Source organism: Brienomyrus brachyistius, chromosome 21 (assembly GCF_023856365.1).
Source record: "Brienomyrus brachyistius isolate T26 chromosome 21, BBRACH_0.4, whole genome shotgun sequence".
Lineage (NCBI taxonomy): Eukaryota > Metazoa > Chordata > Actinopteri > Osteoglossiformes > Mormyridae > Brienomyrus > Brienomyrus brachyistius.
Window position 1 is genome coordinate 15,419,772 of NC_064553.1, and position 18,767 is coordinate 15,438,538.

At 45.3% G+C, this 18,767-nt stretch overlaps 2 protein-coding genes across 2 annotated transcripts; both read right to left on the reverse strand.

The window, feature by feature from the left end:
* Positions 1-3,013: 3,013 nt before the first annotated feature.
* LOC125716667 (E3 ubiquitin-protein ligase MARCHF2-like) lies at positions 3,014-8,160 on the reverse strand. Its single transcript, XM_048989237.1, has 5 exons — positions 7,996-8,160; positions 6,892-7,147; positions 6,430-6,625; positions 6,143-6,352; positions 3,014-5,959 (listed from the first exon to the last, which is right to left on the reverse strand). The coding sequence occupies exons 2-5, from the start codon at positions 7,065-7,067 to the stop codon at positions 5,801-5,803; spliced, it is 741 nt and encodes a 246-aa protein (XP_048845194.1). The 5' UTR covers positions 7,068-7,147; positions 7,996-8,160; the 3' UTR covers positions 3,014-5,800.
* Positions 8,161-10,532: 2,372 nt separating this feature from the next.
* On the reverse strand, positions 10,533-15,530 carry LOC125716668 (ras-related protein Rab-11B-like). Its single transcript, XM_048989238.1, has 5 exons — positions 15,337-15,530; positions 12,713-12,908; positions 12,350-12,543; positions 12,069-12,149; positions 10,533-11,943 (listed from the first exon to the last, which is right to left on the reverse strand). The coding sequence occupies exons 1-5, from the start codon at positions 15,374-15,376 to the stop codon at positions 11,798-11,800; spliced, it is 657 nt and encodes a 218-aa protein (XP_048845195.1). The 5' UTR covers positions 15,377-15,530; the 3' UTR covers positions 10,533-11,797.
* Positions 15,531-18,767: the final 3,237 nt, after the last annotated feature.

Sequence of the window (18,767 nt, forward strand, 5' to 3'; positions counted from 1 at the left end):
ACTCATCCTCCTTGACCTGACAGCTGCTTTTGACACAATAGACCATAACATCCTCCTTCACCGCCTGCAATGCACCATTGGACTCTCAGGAACTGTTCATAACTGGTTCACGTCATACCTAACTGGCAGAACCGAACATGTCGCCCTTGGCAGTGCTCTGTGCTAGGCCCCATCCTTTTTACCATCTACATGCTCCCCCTTGGAAATGTCATTAGCAGGCATGGTTTATCTTTCCACTGCTATGCCGATGACACTCAGCTTTATCTCAGGACTACCCCCACCTCCTCTACTGCTCCTCTGCCAACATCCACACTAACTACCTGCCTGGAGGAGATAGAGGCGTGGATGAGGCTCAACTTCCTTCAGCTGAACAAATCCAAAACAGAAGCCATCTTAGTAGGCACACCACACCATCTCCGCTCTTCTACCATCACCAGTATCACTTTCTCTGGCCAAAACATCCACCTTTCTACAGCTGTCACCAATTTGGGTGTTAAAATGGATTCTCAACTCACCTTTGACACCCACATCAAACACCTCTGTAAGTCATCATTTTACCACCTCAAGAACATCGCTAAACTCCGCCCAACACTTTCCCTGGCAGATGCAGAGAAGCTCGTCCATGCTTTTGTCTCCTCCAGGTTGGATTACTGTAATGCACTCCTCATTGGGATTCCTGGCAAGAATATTCAGAGACTTCAGTATATTCAGAACAGTGCTGCCAGGATCCTGATGAGGGTGCGAAAGCATGATCACATCACCCCCATCCTGAAAACCGTTCATTGGCTCCCTGTCCCGCTCAGGATAGAGAGCAAGGTCTCCCTTCTCACCCATCAGTGCATCTATGGACATGCCCCCCTTTACTTACAAGAACTCCTCACCCCCCATACCTCCTCACGCACACTCCGCTCTGTACACACTAACACCCTCCAAGTCCCCAGAACCAAGCTCCGTAGCATGGGTGATAGGGCCTTTTCATCTGTGGCACCAAGGCTGTGGAACGCCCTCCCTGACTACCTGAGAGCCCCACAGTCGACTGATGTTTTTTAAAAAAATCTAAAAACCTATCTTTTTAGAATGACATTTAGTTGAGTATTTTTACTTTTTACTCTTTATAGTCTAGTCTTTGTATTTTATTTTATATTATTATATTTTATAGTATTTTTATTACACTACTCTTTTACTTTGTAGCACTTTGAGATTGCTAGAATATAAAGTGCAATACAAATACAATTTATTATTATTATTATTATTATTATTATTGCAGCTGGTGCAGGGCACCACTTGGGCTTTGCCTTCTACTCAGGAGTGTCAGAGAACATCCCCACCATGGAAATCACAGCCTGGTTTGGTATCTGCTTTGCCCTGGACTGTAAAGCTCTGCAGAGGGCAGAACACATCTGTAAGGGTCATCCGCTCTCCCTGCAGGACATTTACCTCACACTATGCATGGGACACGACCCACCCAGACAACTGCCTCTTCTGTTGTCTCAGTGAGATTAACCGAGAGGCTCAGAAGGAGCTTCTGCCCTCAAGCTATTTAACTACTTAATATTTAATTGACACTTCTAATTCATATTTTCTCCTTAGTTAAGCACCTCACACTTCGTTTGATCTGTGCTGCACATCTCTGGTGTTTAATCTTTTTTTTTAGAGCATAACTTTTCAGTTTCGTTGTCCAAATGACAATGGCAATAAAGATTATCTTTATCTTTCTTATGACATATTCATTATATTGTTACTTTTAATGTATTTAATGTGCTATCACCATTTATTACGGCGGAGTTCACCATCTTGCATATCACTGCAGGTTATAATCTGACTGTATACATGTGACAAATTAACCCCTTCAAACCAAACAAGGCTTGGCAACAAATATGAACACAACAGACAGTTGTTGAGACATTAAAAGATAAATGAAGTAGTTTTTCCCAGAACAGATTTCCTGTTAAAATACGCATTAGTAAGGGTCGTCATGTGCATCACTTTTACTGTGGAAATGTTATGGAAATGGAAACAGGACATGATTTTTCACTCTGCGCACTTTCAACTTCCTGCAGCCACAGACCAGACAGTCTTAGTCCTGTCTTATCTGACACTGTCAGGGGTTCCTCTGCCAGTAACATCTCGGCTCAACCACCCCCCATGACCCCCATTCTGTAGATATCTACAAAAACCAGGCACTCAAAATAGCAAAATTTCCTGCCCAACTGATTTTCTGCTGAAATGCTAGGAATATGACATTCATGTTTCCTCTGAAATGTTTACTGCTCCAAGATCGGCATTCCCAGTAAACCCTTAACCACTTAGGTCCATTGTGGCATCTTGGTTCATTCCTGATTGTCCCATGAAATCGTACTTTTGCTTGACCCCCAGCATTCCACCCTACGAACATTTGGATAGTAGGTTTACAACGCATTCACGTGCCACGGAGGGTGCATGAGGAAATGGAACCACTAGGTGGTGCTCTCTCTCAACGCCAATGACAACAACCTGCACCGGCTTTGACTAAGCTCTATTTCAGTATCCCTCACTGTAAATAAGATGTTAGACACTGCTTGTTGTCACACCTAAATTACTGTACTCCATGGGAAATATCTGTGAAACTAAACCAGTGCTCAAACTAGAGACTCCAATTCATTAATGTAAGATATTTTCAGAACAATGTGGAAATGAAATGAGATTTACTGAAAGCACTTAGAACAGAAGAATACCCATATCGTCACTGATATGCGGCCAGTTGCTCTTTAAGGAGGACAGTGCGTCTAGAATTTTGGACTGGACATCAAACTGTAGAGAAAACACCTTGAGATCAGTAATGAATCGTTTTTAACAAAGCCGTTTCCTCTAAGAGAATTCAAAACTCAGTACCGTCCATTGAAGGTGCTTTTTCTTTGGTGTTTTAAGCAAATTTGTAAATGTTCTGATTTGTCCCACAAACCCCAAATGCCAAACATCAGCCAAAGAGAACAACAAGGCTTGGAAACAGCAGGAGCAGGACCCCACACACCTATAAGGGGATGTGACTCATTTTAATGAATCATTATCATATTGTACCACGTTAGCATTCCATAATAGCCCCAACTCAATGTCAACGGTCCTGAACGACCCCTGGGACACACACCACACACAAAATACAAAAGCGATGAGCACACTGTTTTGTTTGTGGGCAAACTCATTTTTTGAAGCGGTTAGCAAATCTGTCACAAATCAAGATGTCGGTTACAATCTCTGCCCCCCCCATACAGGTAAAAGTGACATAGGTAAGATACGATTGTAAAAATTTAAAAACAATAATAAACCACCACAAACTTTATATAAAGTACCACCACAAACCATGTGACGCGAGGCTGGCCGAATGTTTTAGGACAGTAATTTCCAACCCGTTCCTTGGGGACCCACAGACGGTCCAGGTTTTTACTCCCTCTCAGCTCCTTGCCAGAAAGTGCACATTTTTGCTGGGGGCTGGGAGAGAGCAAAAACGTGGACTGTCTGCGGTCCCTGAGGACCGGAATGGAAAACACTATTTTAGGGGAAGGTCTGCAGACTGTTATTGGCTTCGGCCGGACAGCTCATGACAGCTGATAACGAGGCACGGGCCATACGCCCATGCTGTGCAAAGAGGCGTCATTTCCATACAATAACAATACTATTAAAACAACATATATGTTAAAACCTGAATACCTCCACCCTCAACAATATTCACAAATATTTCACACTCATGAGAGCCAACATCTTAAAACAAACTGGTCACACAGCTATTTTAAAGAGCGCAACACTAATAAGCAGGTTAATGTAAGTGCATTTTGTCCATAAGGAGGCGAATTTGACCTGTCACTGTAGTAACGGTTCTGTAGGCCTTTCACACGAAGGCCGTAGTTCATAAAACATCTATGGAGTTATGGAAGTGCAGCAGTTCAAAGGAAACACAGCGAAATTCTACATCAGGGGGATTCCAGCTCATTAGGTGATGTGAGAGGGAAGCATGGACCCACACACACACACACACACACACACACACACACACACACACACACACACACACACACACACCCCTTGACTTAAACACAAACACAGCCACACAACGTAACAGCCCCCAGGAGAATTAAAAATCATCTAATATGTCCCCATCCTCAGATGTAGTGTATTGATACTAGTGATGGACAAAATGCTGAATAATTTGCTGTATTTTCTGACCCTACTAGATGGTGCTCTCAGTTCAAAAAAAAGGGCACATAGCATGCCAAAAGCATACCAAGAGCACCATCTAGTGGGATCAAAAAATACAGCAAATGGTTCAAGAGGCATCATTTTGTCCGTCACAAATGAATACCACTGAATAGCACATACCATTCAGTGGAGATGCATACCCAACTATTAAAAAGAAAACTTCAGAAAATAAGAAAACATCAAACATTGATTATCAAATGTCCATTGTTCGACATACATACATACATGTATTCAGTTCTGAAAAAGTCTATTTAAAAATCTTTTTTAAAAAAAGGGGACTCCGAAGTGGATTCCAGTTATTTTAGTGATCATCACTCGGAACCTGGTGGATCAAGATCGACTCCTTCAAAGGAAATTCCAGGGCATGAAGCCAAAGCCTTCAGCTGACACAATCTCCAAAAACCCCTTTCGACGATGTCTCGGACACAGATGCGTGTAAACGTGTGAAGGCTTTGCATGGGTATATTCGCACAAATTGCACACGGTAAAGCTGAGTGGTTCTTACACTGCAGATAGGACCCAAGGTAAACTGTGTGCCGGAGGCAGTGAGTTACTGAAGAGAAGGTCAGGGATCAGAGGAGTGAATTATTCTGGAGGATGCCAGAGGGAAAAAGGACTGAGGTGTTTCTTACAGCTTGTTCATTCTGGACAGTGACATCGAGAATTACTAATCACGCTACATTTCACACCACTCTTACATTTGAGAATAAACAGTGGCAGAATACCTGTTCATTAAAAACTCTCTTTTGGGAAATGTAGCGTAAAGGAATCCTACCGTTTGCTAGCAGGACAGTGTGTCCAGGCACACTGACCGGCAACTTGCAGGATGCTGTTTAATACTGGGGAAGGCAGCGGGGCGAGGATGCGTCCCAAAGTAAGACTTGGTGTAGCAGAGCACTTCCTGTCCAGGGAAATGTACACAACTAGGCAGCAGAACGCTGCAACACAAGGCAGCCAGATAAGCCAGGAGGACGAGGGAATGGGGAAGCGTGGGCAGGGGTGTCCGTAAACATCAGGGCAGGACACTGAGAATAGCAGGAGGCTGAAGATGACCATGTCATGTGAGGGGGAGATGCCTGACTGTTGTTTCCTTACAGCCTGGATGGGGGGGATTTAAAAAGCAGAGGTTTACCCTCGGCTCACACACAGAACAATCCCATAAGATTTCTTAGAACCACTTAAATTGGATTTGCATAACTAAAATGACATCGACATTCGCTGCCCTGCGAATGAGCCTGTTCTGAAATCCAAAGTGTTCTGTTGAGGTCACAGGTGACTCCAGCAATCGGCTCCTCGAGAGAGACAGGGATGAACATGGAGCCGGTCCCGCAGGGATAAAGCACCTTGTCAAAACTGGATCGAGCCCCACCTCTGGCTATTAAAACCAGGCGACAGTTGCCACTCAGTATTATGTTACCTTGCTCTCCACGTTTAGGAGCCCCAAAAAGGCCATAATGACGGGGAAGGGTAAAGTAAGTGCTGTAATATATTAAATAAATCTTTTTAAAAAAAAAAAAAAAAAAAAAACAGAAAGGAGAGGATTAAGCCATGCGTGGCAGCCCGAGCTGTCTCATACAACGGTCTCATCCGCTGTCATCTTCATCAGCTTGGTGGAAAGCAAGGAATGCTGGGCAGAACAGGCAGGCTTGACATCGGGAATCAGCAAGCGCACTTTCTGATTGGTTCGCCTCCACTCGGAGTACAGCTGACAGTGGTAGCGGAAGGATACCTGCAGAAGGGGGCGACACAAAGCATAATGTGATGGAAGGATCAAAATGACCACCTGTAGGGGGCGCCGGCAAGCTCAATGTGGAGGATTCAAGGGTTTGTCTTGCTTTAGTTACAGGGAGAGCTAATATTGCAAGGCTGAGAGTTACATAAAAACCACGACTGTCAAGGGCAAAGTCCTCACCAGGGTCCACAGGACATAAATGGTAAAGAGAGCGATGGTGAGGGCAATGAGGCCCACAGCTTCAAGACGGCTGTTGAAGTGAAGGTGGTCCTGGGCCCCACGGAGGCACAGCCAGCCAGAAATGGCTGCCAGCGGAGTGATGAACAGGAAGCAGACCATGTCGCACAGGAGCGTCCGCTTCTCGTTACGCGGCCCGGGGTCTTGCAGCCACTAACAGGGCAGCGGAGAGGCAGCCGTTAAAGAAGGAAAAGGCCAATGACCAAGGCTGAGGCAGTAACCGTGGTTACCTCTGTGAGGGGGCGTGGCCGGCGTTCCACGCTGAACTCTGTGTGACAGAGCTCACAGTAGCTGGTGTTCGAGGAGGACAACCACTTTTCCAGGCAGCTCCGGTGGACAGCCCCCAACGTGCCTGTGCACTCGCAGGGGGACAGGAGGCCCTCACCAGTCCCCCCCTCATGGCAGATGCGGCATATGGGCCCGTCGCTGCGTCCCAGGGTTATAAGTGAAACAGCTTCAGAATTTGAATATTTAAGACAGCAAAGTCAACAGGCAGAGATTGATTAACACTAAAAGCAGGTGGGGGGCAGGGGGGTGGTGGCCTTTTCGGAGTCTTAACCATTAATCAAACTGGCTGGATGTAACATCAACAGATAGACGGAGGTCTTTTGGAATCTTAACCATTAACCGTGTAAGAGTAGTGACACAGAACCAATTTTCACGACAAGCCAGCCATACAACAAGGAGGATACCTCTGCATGCCCAGAGCCCGGATGACCGTGGAGAGCAGCCGACCGTCCTTGGCGGTGACCTGAGTGACGTACTGGGCGTGCTGCACGTTGGCCTCCCGCACGGCCTTTGACACGTCCCCACCAGCCATGCAGTCACACAGAGACCCTGGCAGGTGACAGCACTCTCCCGTTGTCATGGCCGTCTTGCCGGCGGGGGTGGGGGGGGCGGGGGAGCGCTCCCCCTGGGGACTGGGTCTTAAGTGGAGTATATCTAGACCTGCAGAAGATAAAATGGGTTAGAGGACAGCGCTAAACGTTTAAAGCTCACCCAGTTAGACAAAACAATTGTCCTGAGACAATTCGTTTTGACAACTGACTTGGTTTGTGTGTTTGGCACCCCAGTGATGGGAAGTGTGCTCCAAAAGACCTTATGCCCAGTGACAGATCAACAGCACGGCGTGTCAGCTCCTAAATAAAGTAAATAGCAAAACAAGAGCAAGCCTCTAACTTGTCTGCTTATCCGACAGACTGAGCGGTAATATAAATAAGGATAAAAAGACTACAAATCAATGCATTTAATAAGGCCTTCATGTCGGTCCAAAGCCCCGTTTTCGACTCGATCTCTGTCTGCTTCAGCTTAGATGCACATTAATAATTGTCTTAACAAATTAGCTGCACTAACAACCATCAGTTGGGCTCGACTTCGCCCGGCGGTTGACCGTAGCTTCTCGCTGCTGGAATGCAACGGGCCGGGCCCCGCCGCCCGGAGCCCACCGGCTACCACGGGCCTCTTCGGACAGGGGCTTATGCCGTCCTAGGGTGAAGCGACCACGGCTGCTTATACAAACTACCTGTGCAGTCAGCCGGGGCGTTAGCCGACTAGCTTTGCTAGCGCAAGTCCGTAGCCGTCGCCGCTAATATCCGAGCAGAGTTTGAACTTAATGGCGACCCACAAGTAACGGTAAAGGAATATTCTCACTACATTAATATGACCAAAGGCTGCCATTACAGATTACCTATTATAGCAGTAACCAAAGTGGTAATCGCTAGCAAGCTAACTGCATATACGGCTACTGTCTATCGAAGCTGACATATAATTACGATTCTATATATATATATACTTACCGGATAGCTACATCTCTCTTATTTAGTTTTACAAGTGACAATGAGAACACTCACTGCAGACGTATAAATATGTTTTAATGCGCCGAGATCAGCCGTTAGCTAGCTGGCTAAGTGCTAGACGACCAGCTCCTCCCGTCTCTCTACGCTAACAGCGTAAACTGGTTTGCTTCTCGCCTGCTAGATATCGAGGATGCGCTGGAGAATTGCACAGTCTGCGTAGCTCAAAATCGCGCGTCTCCAGCTGTGTTGCTATAAAACCTATTAAATGAAAGACATCGCAGCTGTACGAGAGGGAAATGCATTTATTATCATCAATGGTTTTAGACTTGTAATATTTCTAGACGTTTAAAACGTTTTGCAACGTTGTTAATACATGTATACCACCCATCTATCTCCCAATCATTTATCCCTGGCAACACGGCACAAAGCAGAAGAATGCCCCGGGCAGGACTCAGACACTCACGAATTGCAGGCAGTTACATTTCTTTGGAGTGCAGGAGGAAATCGAAGAGACGCTATAGGAGATCATACAGACATACAGAGCGAGGTGGGATTCGAACCCACAGTCAACAGTTCCTCCCCTGCGTGTGTATCAGTTACGTTAAATATTTATATTTCAAATGTTTATCTGACACAATATAAGCAATAGTTTCAATCAATGTCGTTTATAAATGCTATTTCTCATATTATAGGCCTACCACTTTATTTTTGACGGAGCCCTGACCAATTTCACACATACAATTCAGAGCTAGTTTTGCAAACAGTGTGCAGATTTTCAGATAACCAAGTGAGTCTTATACCGCAGTTCGTGCTTTACTCTGAAACAAGTAGACAGTGTAGAACCGTACGTCATTGTGATACTGTATTTATCAGCCGCGCTTATCAAATACGTACAAATTAAATGACACGCATATATAGGCCTATTTACACAACGAACAACAGAAAGCACAGAAATGAAGAAATATTCAACTTGCGCTGTGAATGACCAATCTATATAATTTTGATAAAATGAATATCTTTAAAATTAAAGGTTCGATTAAACATTAAGAGGCTACTGATGACTTATGGAAAGATAATATCATATTGTTGGAACAAAGTCTATACTGAAAAGAATATTTATTAGATAAAAAAAATACACACAACATAAAGTGTAATATTCGTCCATGTCGCAACGAAGTTGAATTTTATGCATTAAAATGAAATGTTTGAAAATACTCCCCAATTTCTCTTACCATATAATTTGCCGACGGGGGTGTCCAGGCCCTCGCCTGATACCACACTCTCAGAAAAAAGGGCAAAAAATTGTACCTTTGCTCGTCACTGGGGCTGTACCCTCAAGGGTCTGCCAATTGTAACTTTTAAGGTACAGAAATGGACTCTGAGTAACATTTTTGTACTATATTGGAGGTATATTATTGTTGTTTGTACTTTGGGGACGAGGGTATAGCCTCAGTGACAAGCAAAGGTCCAAATTTTTACCTTTTTTTTCTAAGGGTATAGTTCATGCCCTGCTCCATATAATAATATATACATTTAAATTACCGGGTACAAAATCCAGTTTTTTAACATTAGAATTCATTCTTATCATAAAGCATTAAGACCGAAATTCTCACATTCTTAATTCCTATGCGTAATTTGTATGTATAGACTTTGTATTTATGCAATAGCTAAAGCGGCTCTTAGCCAATAATAAAATGCTTGGTGAGCGTCCTACACACCCAGTCACTTGACGAGTCAATCTGCCCAAAGCTCAGCGCCTAGACAACATCCAACTGCTTCAGAACCATTTCCAGTGAACTTTATGTACAGTATAATAGCACGGAAAGTAATTGCTTCTGTTGAATTGCTTTAACACGCACGCGGAAGTAAATGACATGACAGTCAGTACCGACATCTAAAACCGAACTTATCGTGCTTATATTCCGTTTCATTAAAGCATCCTGGAAATGTTATAAAAGCACTGTCAAATCATTTTAAAAGCTTTCTGATTGGCGATTATCATACAGCATTAAAATATTAATTTGACGAGAAATAGCTCTTTGCAAAATTTTTAAACTATACCGCTCATACAGATTATAGGCACATATATAGCAAATAAACGGTCAAATTCCTTAAGTTCCTATCCATGCGCAACACGACACCAGTATGAACGTCTTTAATTTTAATGGTAAAATTGGCGTCATATTTTTAGGGATAACTTTTAACCTTTTTGTGTTACGAAGGACTCGTAGGCAAGTGGGGCATCCCCTAGAGCTGGAGAGTTAGATATCGATCCTGCGTTCAGACTGGCGAGCTGACGTGACAACCAGCTTCACCCATCTCGTGAATATTTCATAGTCAGAACCAGACCGGAAGTGCAGCCTGAAGCAGCGCGGACCAAGCCAGGTCGCATGCCAATGGGATACAGTACTTTCAAAGACATTGACCAACACCTTCTGCCCAGATATGTAACTCCGCATAGTGAAAGGTTTGCGTGCTTTCATTGTCTGGGGGTCAGTTCCAGTGTGTCTTATAAGTCACAAATAACGTATCACCTGTTCGAGGTGCATAGGACACAGGCATTTACTACAGACCGGATCTGCCAAGTTACAGACATGAAATACGCTGGAGATACATCCTTCTTAGTATATAAATGTGCAGTTTTTCCATGTGGGACGAGGGCCATCTTCTGAATTTACAGAGCCAGGCACAGAAAGCGACGTTCCATTCATGCGATACTGCATCTCTGGTCTCTCAGCGAAGCATTTGAAAAGCACACAGCACCAAGCCTTAAGGTTGTGACTGAACAGTTTCTCCACATGCAGAGGACATACCTTAAAGGTTACAAGCAGAAGAGATTTATCTTGGCTCAAAGCCACACCACAATTTCATCCAGCAGAACCTACTTTTACTTGGGGTTAAGTTTTACTAGCTACAGGCAGAACAGTCAGTGGGTTTATCATAAAAGACTTCTACTGAAAACAAGACAGTTTTATGCTAGGTGAAATCCTTCCGGAAGTTTCTTCTCCAAGCCCACTGTCATGCCCCAAAGGAGCTTCAGCACCAGAAGCGACAGGCCCCAGGCCGGCCCTGAGAGCTGAACCCGGGCTTCGCCCCCAGGCTGCTGGTCACGTCCACATCAGTCCAACCAACTAGATGCACAACAGATGAATGAACATATTCTGCAGGCATGCAAGAAGGTATTTCTACTAATTTGGGGATAACATGGTCAATCTTAACTAGTGTGACAAACCCAGCCCTGCAGTAACATTACCAAAGTCACCGCATATGTGTAACTGCAAAGTAGATCTACTAAGGAACTACAGCAAGCTGCCCATGTGTGCTGCTGCCTTTACAGTAAATCATTCTGGAAAGGTCCACCTGTGACAAATGTTACCTGTGAGATTAACCGTAACGTATTAAAGTTACTCAGACACTGTTTGAGTATGTCTCGCTCACCTTAAAGGTGTGCTCTTGCTAGGGAAGCCAGGTAATGTTACTGAGTGGCCAGTGCCTCCAGACTGACAGATCCCCCAACCAATCCCCACAGAGAAGTAGGTCACGTGATCAGTGCAAATCTTCCCATTACTCACATACATTGTTATAGTGGTTGGAACATAATGGTTTAAAAAAGGACAAAAAAAAATGGTTGAGGAATGTTACGTATAAAGAACTTGCACAGGGGGGGCAAACAGGGACACACAAAAGTTGGGGCCTTTCTGTTCAGACAAAACTTGAGAGATAATTGAGGGTATATATAGAAATCAGGAGGGGGCAACGGAAGGTGGATTTGGGGTTTAGGGTGTCCAGACAGGGTCAGAGGTCACAGGTTCTGGCAGCACTGCAGTTTGTTGCCTCTCTGTCCATCACTGGTGGGCGGCACGCTGATGTCCACCACATTGTTTCCGGGAGACTCGTCGTGGGCCATGCGGTCGGCGATCTGCTTCTGTGAGACGATGCGGTAAATCTCTGCAGGAGGAAGCACGGGGCTGATGACTACTGACACACAGAGGTGACGGTAACACACGTACGTCCACAGTGTGGCACCAACGCTCAAGGCAAACATGCAGTGACCTTCAGCTCATGCTCCATACCTGTGAGGATGTTTTTAAATGCCTCCTCTACATTGGTTGAGTCCAGGGCAGACGTTTCGATGAATGAGAGATTATTCTTCTCTGCAGGTGGGGGAGAGAGAGAGAGAGAAAGAAGACAGCGATTTTTTAGTCTGACTCAACAAGGGGTTCAGCCTCAGATTACTGTGATCAGTACCGGAAACAAGGCCCAGAGAACTGGTGTTAAGCAGCAGAGAGGCTTGAGAGCCAGGAATGGATAAAGTGCCCCGGACCTCAAGCTGTGAGCCTGCGGGGCTCAGTACCTGCGAAGGCCCGCGCCTCATCTGTGGGCACGGCTCTTAGGTGGCGCAGGTCACTCTTGTTGCCCACCAGCATGATGACGATGTTGTTGTCTGCGTGGTCACGAAGCTCCTTCAGCCAGCGCTCCACGTTCTCGTATGTCAAGTGCTTGGCGATGTCGTACACCAACAGCGCCCCCACTGCCCCGCGGTAGTACCTGACACAAGGACGTGGGTAGAGTCACACGGGGAAAGACATATGTCCCTTTCAGTGACCAGACAGCACAGGTGTGTCACCTTACTGGTACACAAGGCGTCCCTGACAGGAAGCCGTGTGTCTCAGGAACACTACCACCCCCATCTGAAGAGCCTCCATCCCAAACTCACGCTGAGGTGATGGCTCTATATCGCTCCTGTCCGGCTGTGTCCCAGATCTGCGCTTTTATCGTCTTGCTGTCCACCTGGATGCTGCGTGTGGCGAACTCCACCCCGATGGTGCTCTTGCTCTCCAGGTTGAACTCGTTCCGCGTGAAACGGGACAGCAGGTTGCTCTTCCCCACACCCGAGTCCCCGATCAGAACCACTGCCGGCAACAGAAAACTCGATCACGTCACAGCTAGCATACGAAAAGCCCATTCGGGAAATATCAGTCGCTATGGAGAAAGTCAGCTACTGTTCTACATTGGTTCAAATGTTTACCTTGACACAGAGATGAGATTGTATTTGCATATCATGCTACTGTAACACTAAAGAACCACACCTTTATGCTGGACTGATAAAACTCCAGAAGGTGACCCTTCTCATGAAACAGAAGCACAAGCCAGTGACTATAACCATGGATTTGCAGCAGACAGGGAGCTAAAATTTCCTTCTCCAATCCAACTTAATAGCAATTCCTCGCACTACTTCAACTTTTAGTTCTTTTAACATGATTTAGACGGCTGTGTCACCAAAGCTAAATGACCTTAAAATGCCTTTACCACAACTTTTTAAAGATCTTATACTGAGCCACAAAATAAGATTTTCTGAATTGACTATAAAATTCTTGAACGTAGCTTCAGCTAAAATGCCAAGCGGGAGCCGATTTGCAAAAAGTCTAATGTGACAGCTGGTGTTCAACTCTGATGCACTTTGCTGTCGGATGTCTGCTTTCATCTTAAGGAAAGTGAAGAAGCCCACAGCCTCACATGTACAAAAGCCTTCATTGTCAAGGTCTTATTTAACTGCATTTAGGTCGACAAAGTTACAGAACAGCTGAGCAGGTCTGTACCACTGTCAGTGGATTAGGCATGCATAATTCATCCATTTCTTTCTAAAAACCCATTACATACAACTTGGAACACAAGCCATCTTAAACAGATTCTCGGAAAACTATGCAGAATGTGTTTTTGTTTGTTTCCAAAGTGTGCCGTTTGGGTTTGCCCTGCCTCTGATCTTCGGGGAGGCTGAAAATCTTAGATCTGACTGAACGAGCGGTTATTGCAAACAGACGTCTGTTAAATCGTCTGGAATCCATGCAAACAGCTAAACTGAGCAGGAACACTGATGTCATATAAAAGGGTGACCTTTGAGATGAGCTGTGAGAGATTATTTCTAATGCCTGCAACCACAGAGGGCAGCGGTTGCATCTCCACGGAGAACATAAGTCTGAATGTTCTCCTCCTGCTTGCATCGATCTCATCTGGGCGATCCAGTTTCCACCCAAAGTCCAAAGACGAGTAATTCAGGTTAATTGGTGACTTTAAATTGCCTGCTGTGTGTGACTGGTGTGCTTACCCTGCCTTATCTTGTTCATTTCCCGCACAGGATCACCATTACGATACACGCGTCCTAACTACAGACATCATTTGTGGCTTATTGATAAATCGTATTCCCATTACCGAGGGCAATGGCATGACTCCGATTGGTGACCCTGAAAGTCCTGAGTAAGTGGATCATTACACCTCATATATTTGAGACTCAAACATGAAATACAAACAACTGCAGGAGTAAGTGACAGGGATGCATGGGTAGTGCTGCTCATGTACTCAGGGGTTCACAAAAAAAAAATCAAGACCCAAGAAAACTTGTTTTTAAGTACGACTCCATATAAAAATACATAGCCAATGTATCACTGTTATTTGACATTTAAAGGCTGAAATCTCTTTACTTGTTCATCCATATGCTATATGCCTTAAACCCACCATATAGTAACCCAAGCAGGTTAATTAGGAAGTTAAATAAAAATGTTTACCTTTTTAAACTTTCCATGAGTTTAATAGATAAGAATCAAGTGTTTAAGTATCTCTACTCACTGACAATCTCAAGGGCAGTGAAAGCAGGACAGGGAGTCATGCCCTACCCCCCGCCCCAACCGAGTACATCTTGACCGATTCAGAGAGCAGGAGGCAGTAAGGACACACCCTGGAGCGGATCTGCGGACCCACACACTGCTGATATTATAGGGCCTGAGTACTGATCCCCCACCTCCGGCCCCTTCATGACGAAGAAGAGACCTTGCAGTAATATATGTACATGTCAGGCAGCTGCGCAGACTGCACGGCCGCCCTCCCTTCTATGTTTTGAAATAACCAGGGGGGTGTTAAATGGTAGCAACTTCCTTTTTTCCTATACACACATCTAAGCTATACCATAAATGGATTACGACCACTAGTTACTGCGGACTGATCCGGACAAGACCGATGCCCTTACCCCCGAACAGCCGACCAGTTCCATCCCGCGGTGGACCGCGGTTAGCTTAGCCGCTGAGTTCGTCGAACCGCACATCTATTACCTTAACCGCCCACACCACTCACATCGCGCCCCCTGGACCGCAGGCGAACGCCTCTCCACGTACAGGTTGTAATAAACGCTGGTACCCGTACTTACGGTACCAACATAAAATTACGGGAATAAAGCAACATTTTCACGCGTCCTCCGGACGGCCACTGCCCTAGCTAGCGTTAGCCGCAGCGCTAACGGTCCCTGAACATAGTATCTCCCCCGGCCCATATTGACAGCGCATCTCTTACCTTTGAATAAATAATCGTACTCATCGTCCCGAGTTCCCATCTTTGACACAGTAGTGCCTTACGTGTATTTATATAAATATTGCGACTAACGTGTGTCGCTAGTGTTTACTTTGCCCAGAGAGGTCGAAATTCCTCCCTTCAGCTGGCAGGAAATAAAAACGGATGCCTTCGCCTTCAGGGGCATGTGACATGAGTGACACCTCGGTAGACCAATCGAAATCGCTTTCTGGGTTACTGGGGCAAAATTAGACGAATCAGTTACCAATTGTCTTTGAAGACTGCCAATGAGAACTTGACAATTAGTTAGTGGGGCGTGAAGTAACTTAAATACATAATAATAAATAAAACGGGCCGTGTTGCGCATACCGAAGTGACTTAACCGGCGTTCGGACGCAGTTTGAGGTTAATGTGTAGCATAAAGTGTGTGACATGGTTCTTATGATTAACTTATGAAACCAATGGACAAGCAACAGTTTTAGAACAACATACGTTCCTAACCATTCCCTACTATATATATATATATATATATATATATATATATATATATATATATATATATATATATATATATATATATATATATATATATATATATATCCTATAATAAAATTATACAGCACAAAATAAAGCAAAGGTACCCACAAATCATTAAAGCAAAAATATGGCTACATAAAGTATAAACATATGAAATACTAAATGAATAAAATTAATCTGGAAAGTGCGATGTGCAAAGTATTGTTCCGTCCAGTTTATTTATGAATGTGGGGTATTATCTCTCTGTCGGAAGTTGCTGGTTCACAGAGGGGGAGAAAAAGTTGTTGTCCATCCTGTCCATGGTGTACCTCAGGCCCATAGCTGGTGTTGGTTCCAAACCCCCTAACCAGGATAAGTGTTTATGAGAGGGATGGATTATTGTAATACTGTCATTGTATTATTGTAGTGCAAATATATGTCTATGTTTACATCTGTACCTGGTGTTACTACATGGTATAGCTGGTAATTTTGTCATATTGATGTAAGGAGAAACTACATCCCCATTGTTCAGGTTCATGTAACAAAGTATGACAATTTATTGCATCTGATTCATATGATCTGTAATTTTGACTCTCATCAGAGCTCTCCGGAGTGAAGTTTGGGGCAAATCTTCTGGCGCTATTCCACTGCCATCAAGAACCAAGGCGTATCTGCACCGTACCCGCGCCGTAACCTCGCCGTAACCTCGCCGTACCAGTGCCGTAACCTCGCCGTACCAGTGCCGTAACCTCGCCGTAACCTCGCCGTACCCGCGCCGTACCCGCACTGTACCCTCGCCGTACCAGTGCCGTAACCTCGCCGTACCAGTGCCGTAACCTCGCCGTACCCGCGCCGTAACCTCGCCGTAACCTCGCCGTAACCTCGCCGTACCCGCACTGTACCCTTGCCGTACCCGCGCCGTAACCTCACCGTAACCTCGCTGTACCCGGGCCGTACCCGCACTGTACCCTCGCCGTACCCGCGCCGTAACCTCGCCGTAACCTCGCCGTACCCGCGCCGTACCCGCACTGTACCCTCGCCGTACCAGTGCCGTAACCTCGCCGTACCAGTGCCGTAACCTCGCCGTAACCTCGCCGTACCAGTGCCGTAACCTCGCCGTACCAGTGCCGTAACCTCGCCGTACCAGTGCCGTAACCTCGCCGTAACCTCGCCGTACCCGCGCCGTACCAGTGCCGTAACCTTGCCGTACCAGTGCCGTAACCTCGCCGTACCAGTGCCGTAACCTTGCCGTAACCTCGCCGTACCAGTGCCGTACCCTCGCCGTACCCACGCCGTAACCTCGCCGTACCCTCAACGTACCCTTGCCGTACCAGTGCCGTAACCTCGCCGTACCCTCAACGTAACCGCACTGTACCCTCAACGTAACCGCGCTGTACCCTCAACGTAACCGCGCCGTACTCACGCCGTACCCGCGCCTCACAATATTTGTGTTTTGCGTCGAGAAAAAAGGGCACATTCTATATATCATTCATTATTAGTATCACACAGCACAATGTATTCATGCATTCCCAGTAACTTAAATTTACAACTTCCTACATATAAAAGTGCTATAGGATATCTGAATGTAATGGATTCGTAATGCAAATTTAAGCATGCGAATGGTAATTCCGCTAGCATTTAATAACACGACGATTCTCATAGACATGTTAGCAGAAATCAGCACATAGCAAATAATGATGTTCACCGTCTAAAAAGTAAATAAGAGTCTCTTCGGTTTTACAGCACTGTTGCTCTCCAAACCTGGCAACCCCTTTACCGAGCTGACCCTTCTGCAGTGCAAAGCTGAAGCAAGCTGGGACTGGGTTGTATCTAGACTCACTTTGCGGTTCAGCTCGAGTACTGGCTCCTGTATGCCAGTGGAAAAGTGACGTCAGTGACTTGGTGACTCTTGCAGGGTAAGATGGCGTGATCTGGTGTCTGGGGGTCGTGTATCTTAGCTTTTGCTTCTCCAGGATGTTATTCTTCAGAGGGAAACTGGGAAAGAAATACAAACCAAATGTTAGAATCCTGATGACAGACCAGGAAGTAACAGATGTGAGCCAGATAACATTAATAGCATAGCCTGTGGCACATCCATTATCGACCGATCAAACCTTAAAATACACTCAAACTTTGTCCCAGACACTGAACTTTGTACGTGGCAGACCTGACACCAACTCTGAAGCATGATCTTCTTTTTTGGAGTCCTTCAGGTTTTCCATAAGCCACTCCATCTTATTATTGGACAATATAAGTTTTCGGTCAAGGATGTTGGATTTGTATCTATATGCCGTAAGACACTTTTTGTGTGTTGCAACCTTGCCCCGCACAGCCACAAAACTTGGCCCTTTCCTTGATGGAGTTAAACCTTTTTCTAGAGAGGCAGCTCATGTCTTGAATGAACTCAGAGTTGGTTCGAAACATTAAATAATGATCACGGCCTCTCTGAAGCAATGTCTGAAATATTGAATGGATGCAGCCTCAACGATGTTTTTGGATGATGTGAGACTCCATTCAAACATCTTGCTCTTATTATTTGAAGCATTGAATCTTGATGCAGCAAGTCCACCTTGTCCTCTGAGGCCCCAAGACACTTGAGAGACTGAATCTTGCAGTCTGTTTCTGTGTTTACATCTGTACCTGGTGTAACTATATGGTAATTCTGTCATTATGGCTGGTAATTTGATCATCATGAAGTGCTTCAAAAGGCTAGTCATGGAGCACATGAACGCTACACTCCATCCTCACACAACGCTCTCCAGTTCACCTGTCATCCCAACCATCCCAACGATGACATCATATCCTCGGCTCTATGCTTGGCCCTTTCCCACCCGAACTGCTATAAGGATTCCTGTGTAAGAATGCTCTAAGTTGTCTTCAGTTCAGCATTCAATACTACCGTCCTTCAGAAGCTGACA

Bases quoted from the DNA above. Each gene is read 5' to 3' on its own strand.
- LOC125716667 (XM_048989237.1), bottom strand. From the start codon at position 7,067: ATGACAACGGGAGAGTGCTGTCACCTGCCAGGGTCTCTGTGTGACTGC. The intron at 6,626-6,891 runs GTATCCTCCTTG...CCTGGGACGCAG, and splicing joins CGGGCTCTGGGCATGCAGAG to CGACGGGCCCATATGCCGCA. The intron at 5,960-6,142 runs GTGAGGACTTTG...CCCCTTCTGCAG, and splicing joins TTTATGTCCTGTGGACCCTG to GTATCCTTCCGCTACCACTG.
- LOC125716668 (XM_048989238.1), bottom strand. From the start codon at position 15,376: ATGGGAACTCGGGACGATGAGTACGATTATTTATTCAAAG. The intron at 12,909-15,336 runs GTAAGAGATGCG...TGTTGCCGGCAG, and splicing joins GTACGATTATTTATTCAAAG to TGGTTCTGATCGGGGACTCG. The intron at 12,150-12,349 runs GTACTGAGCCCC...CCCCACCTGCAG, and splicing joins TGAGGCGCGGGCCTTCGCAG to AGAAGAATAATCTCTCATTC.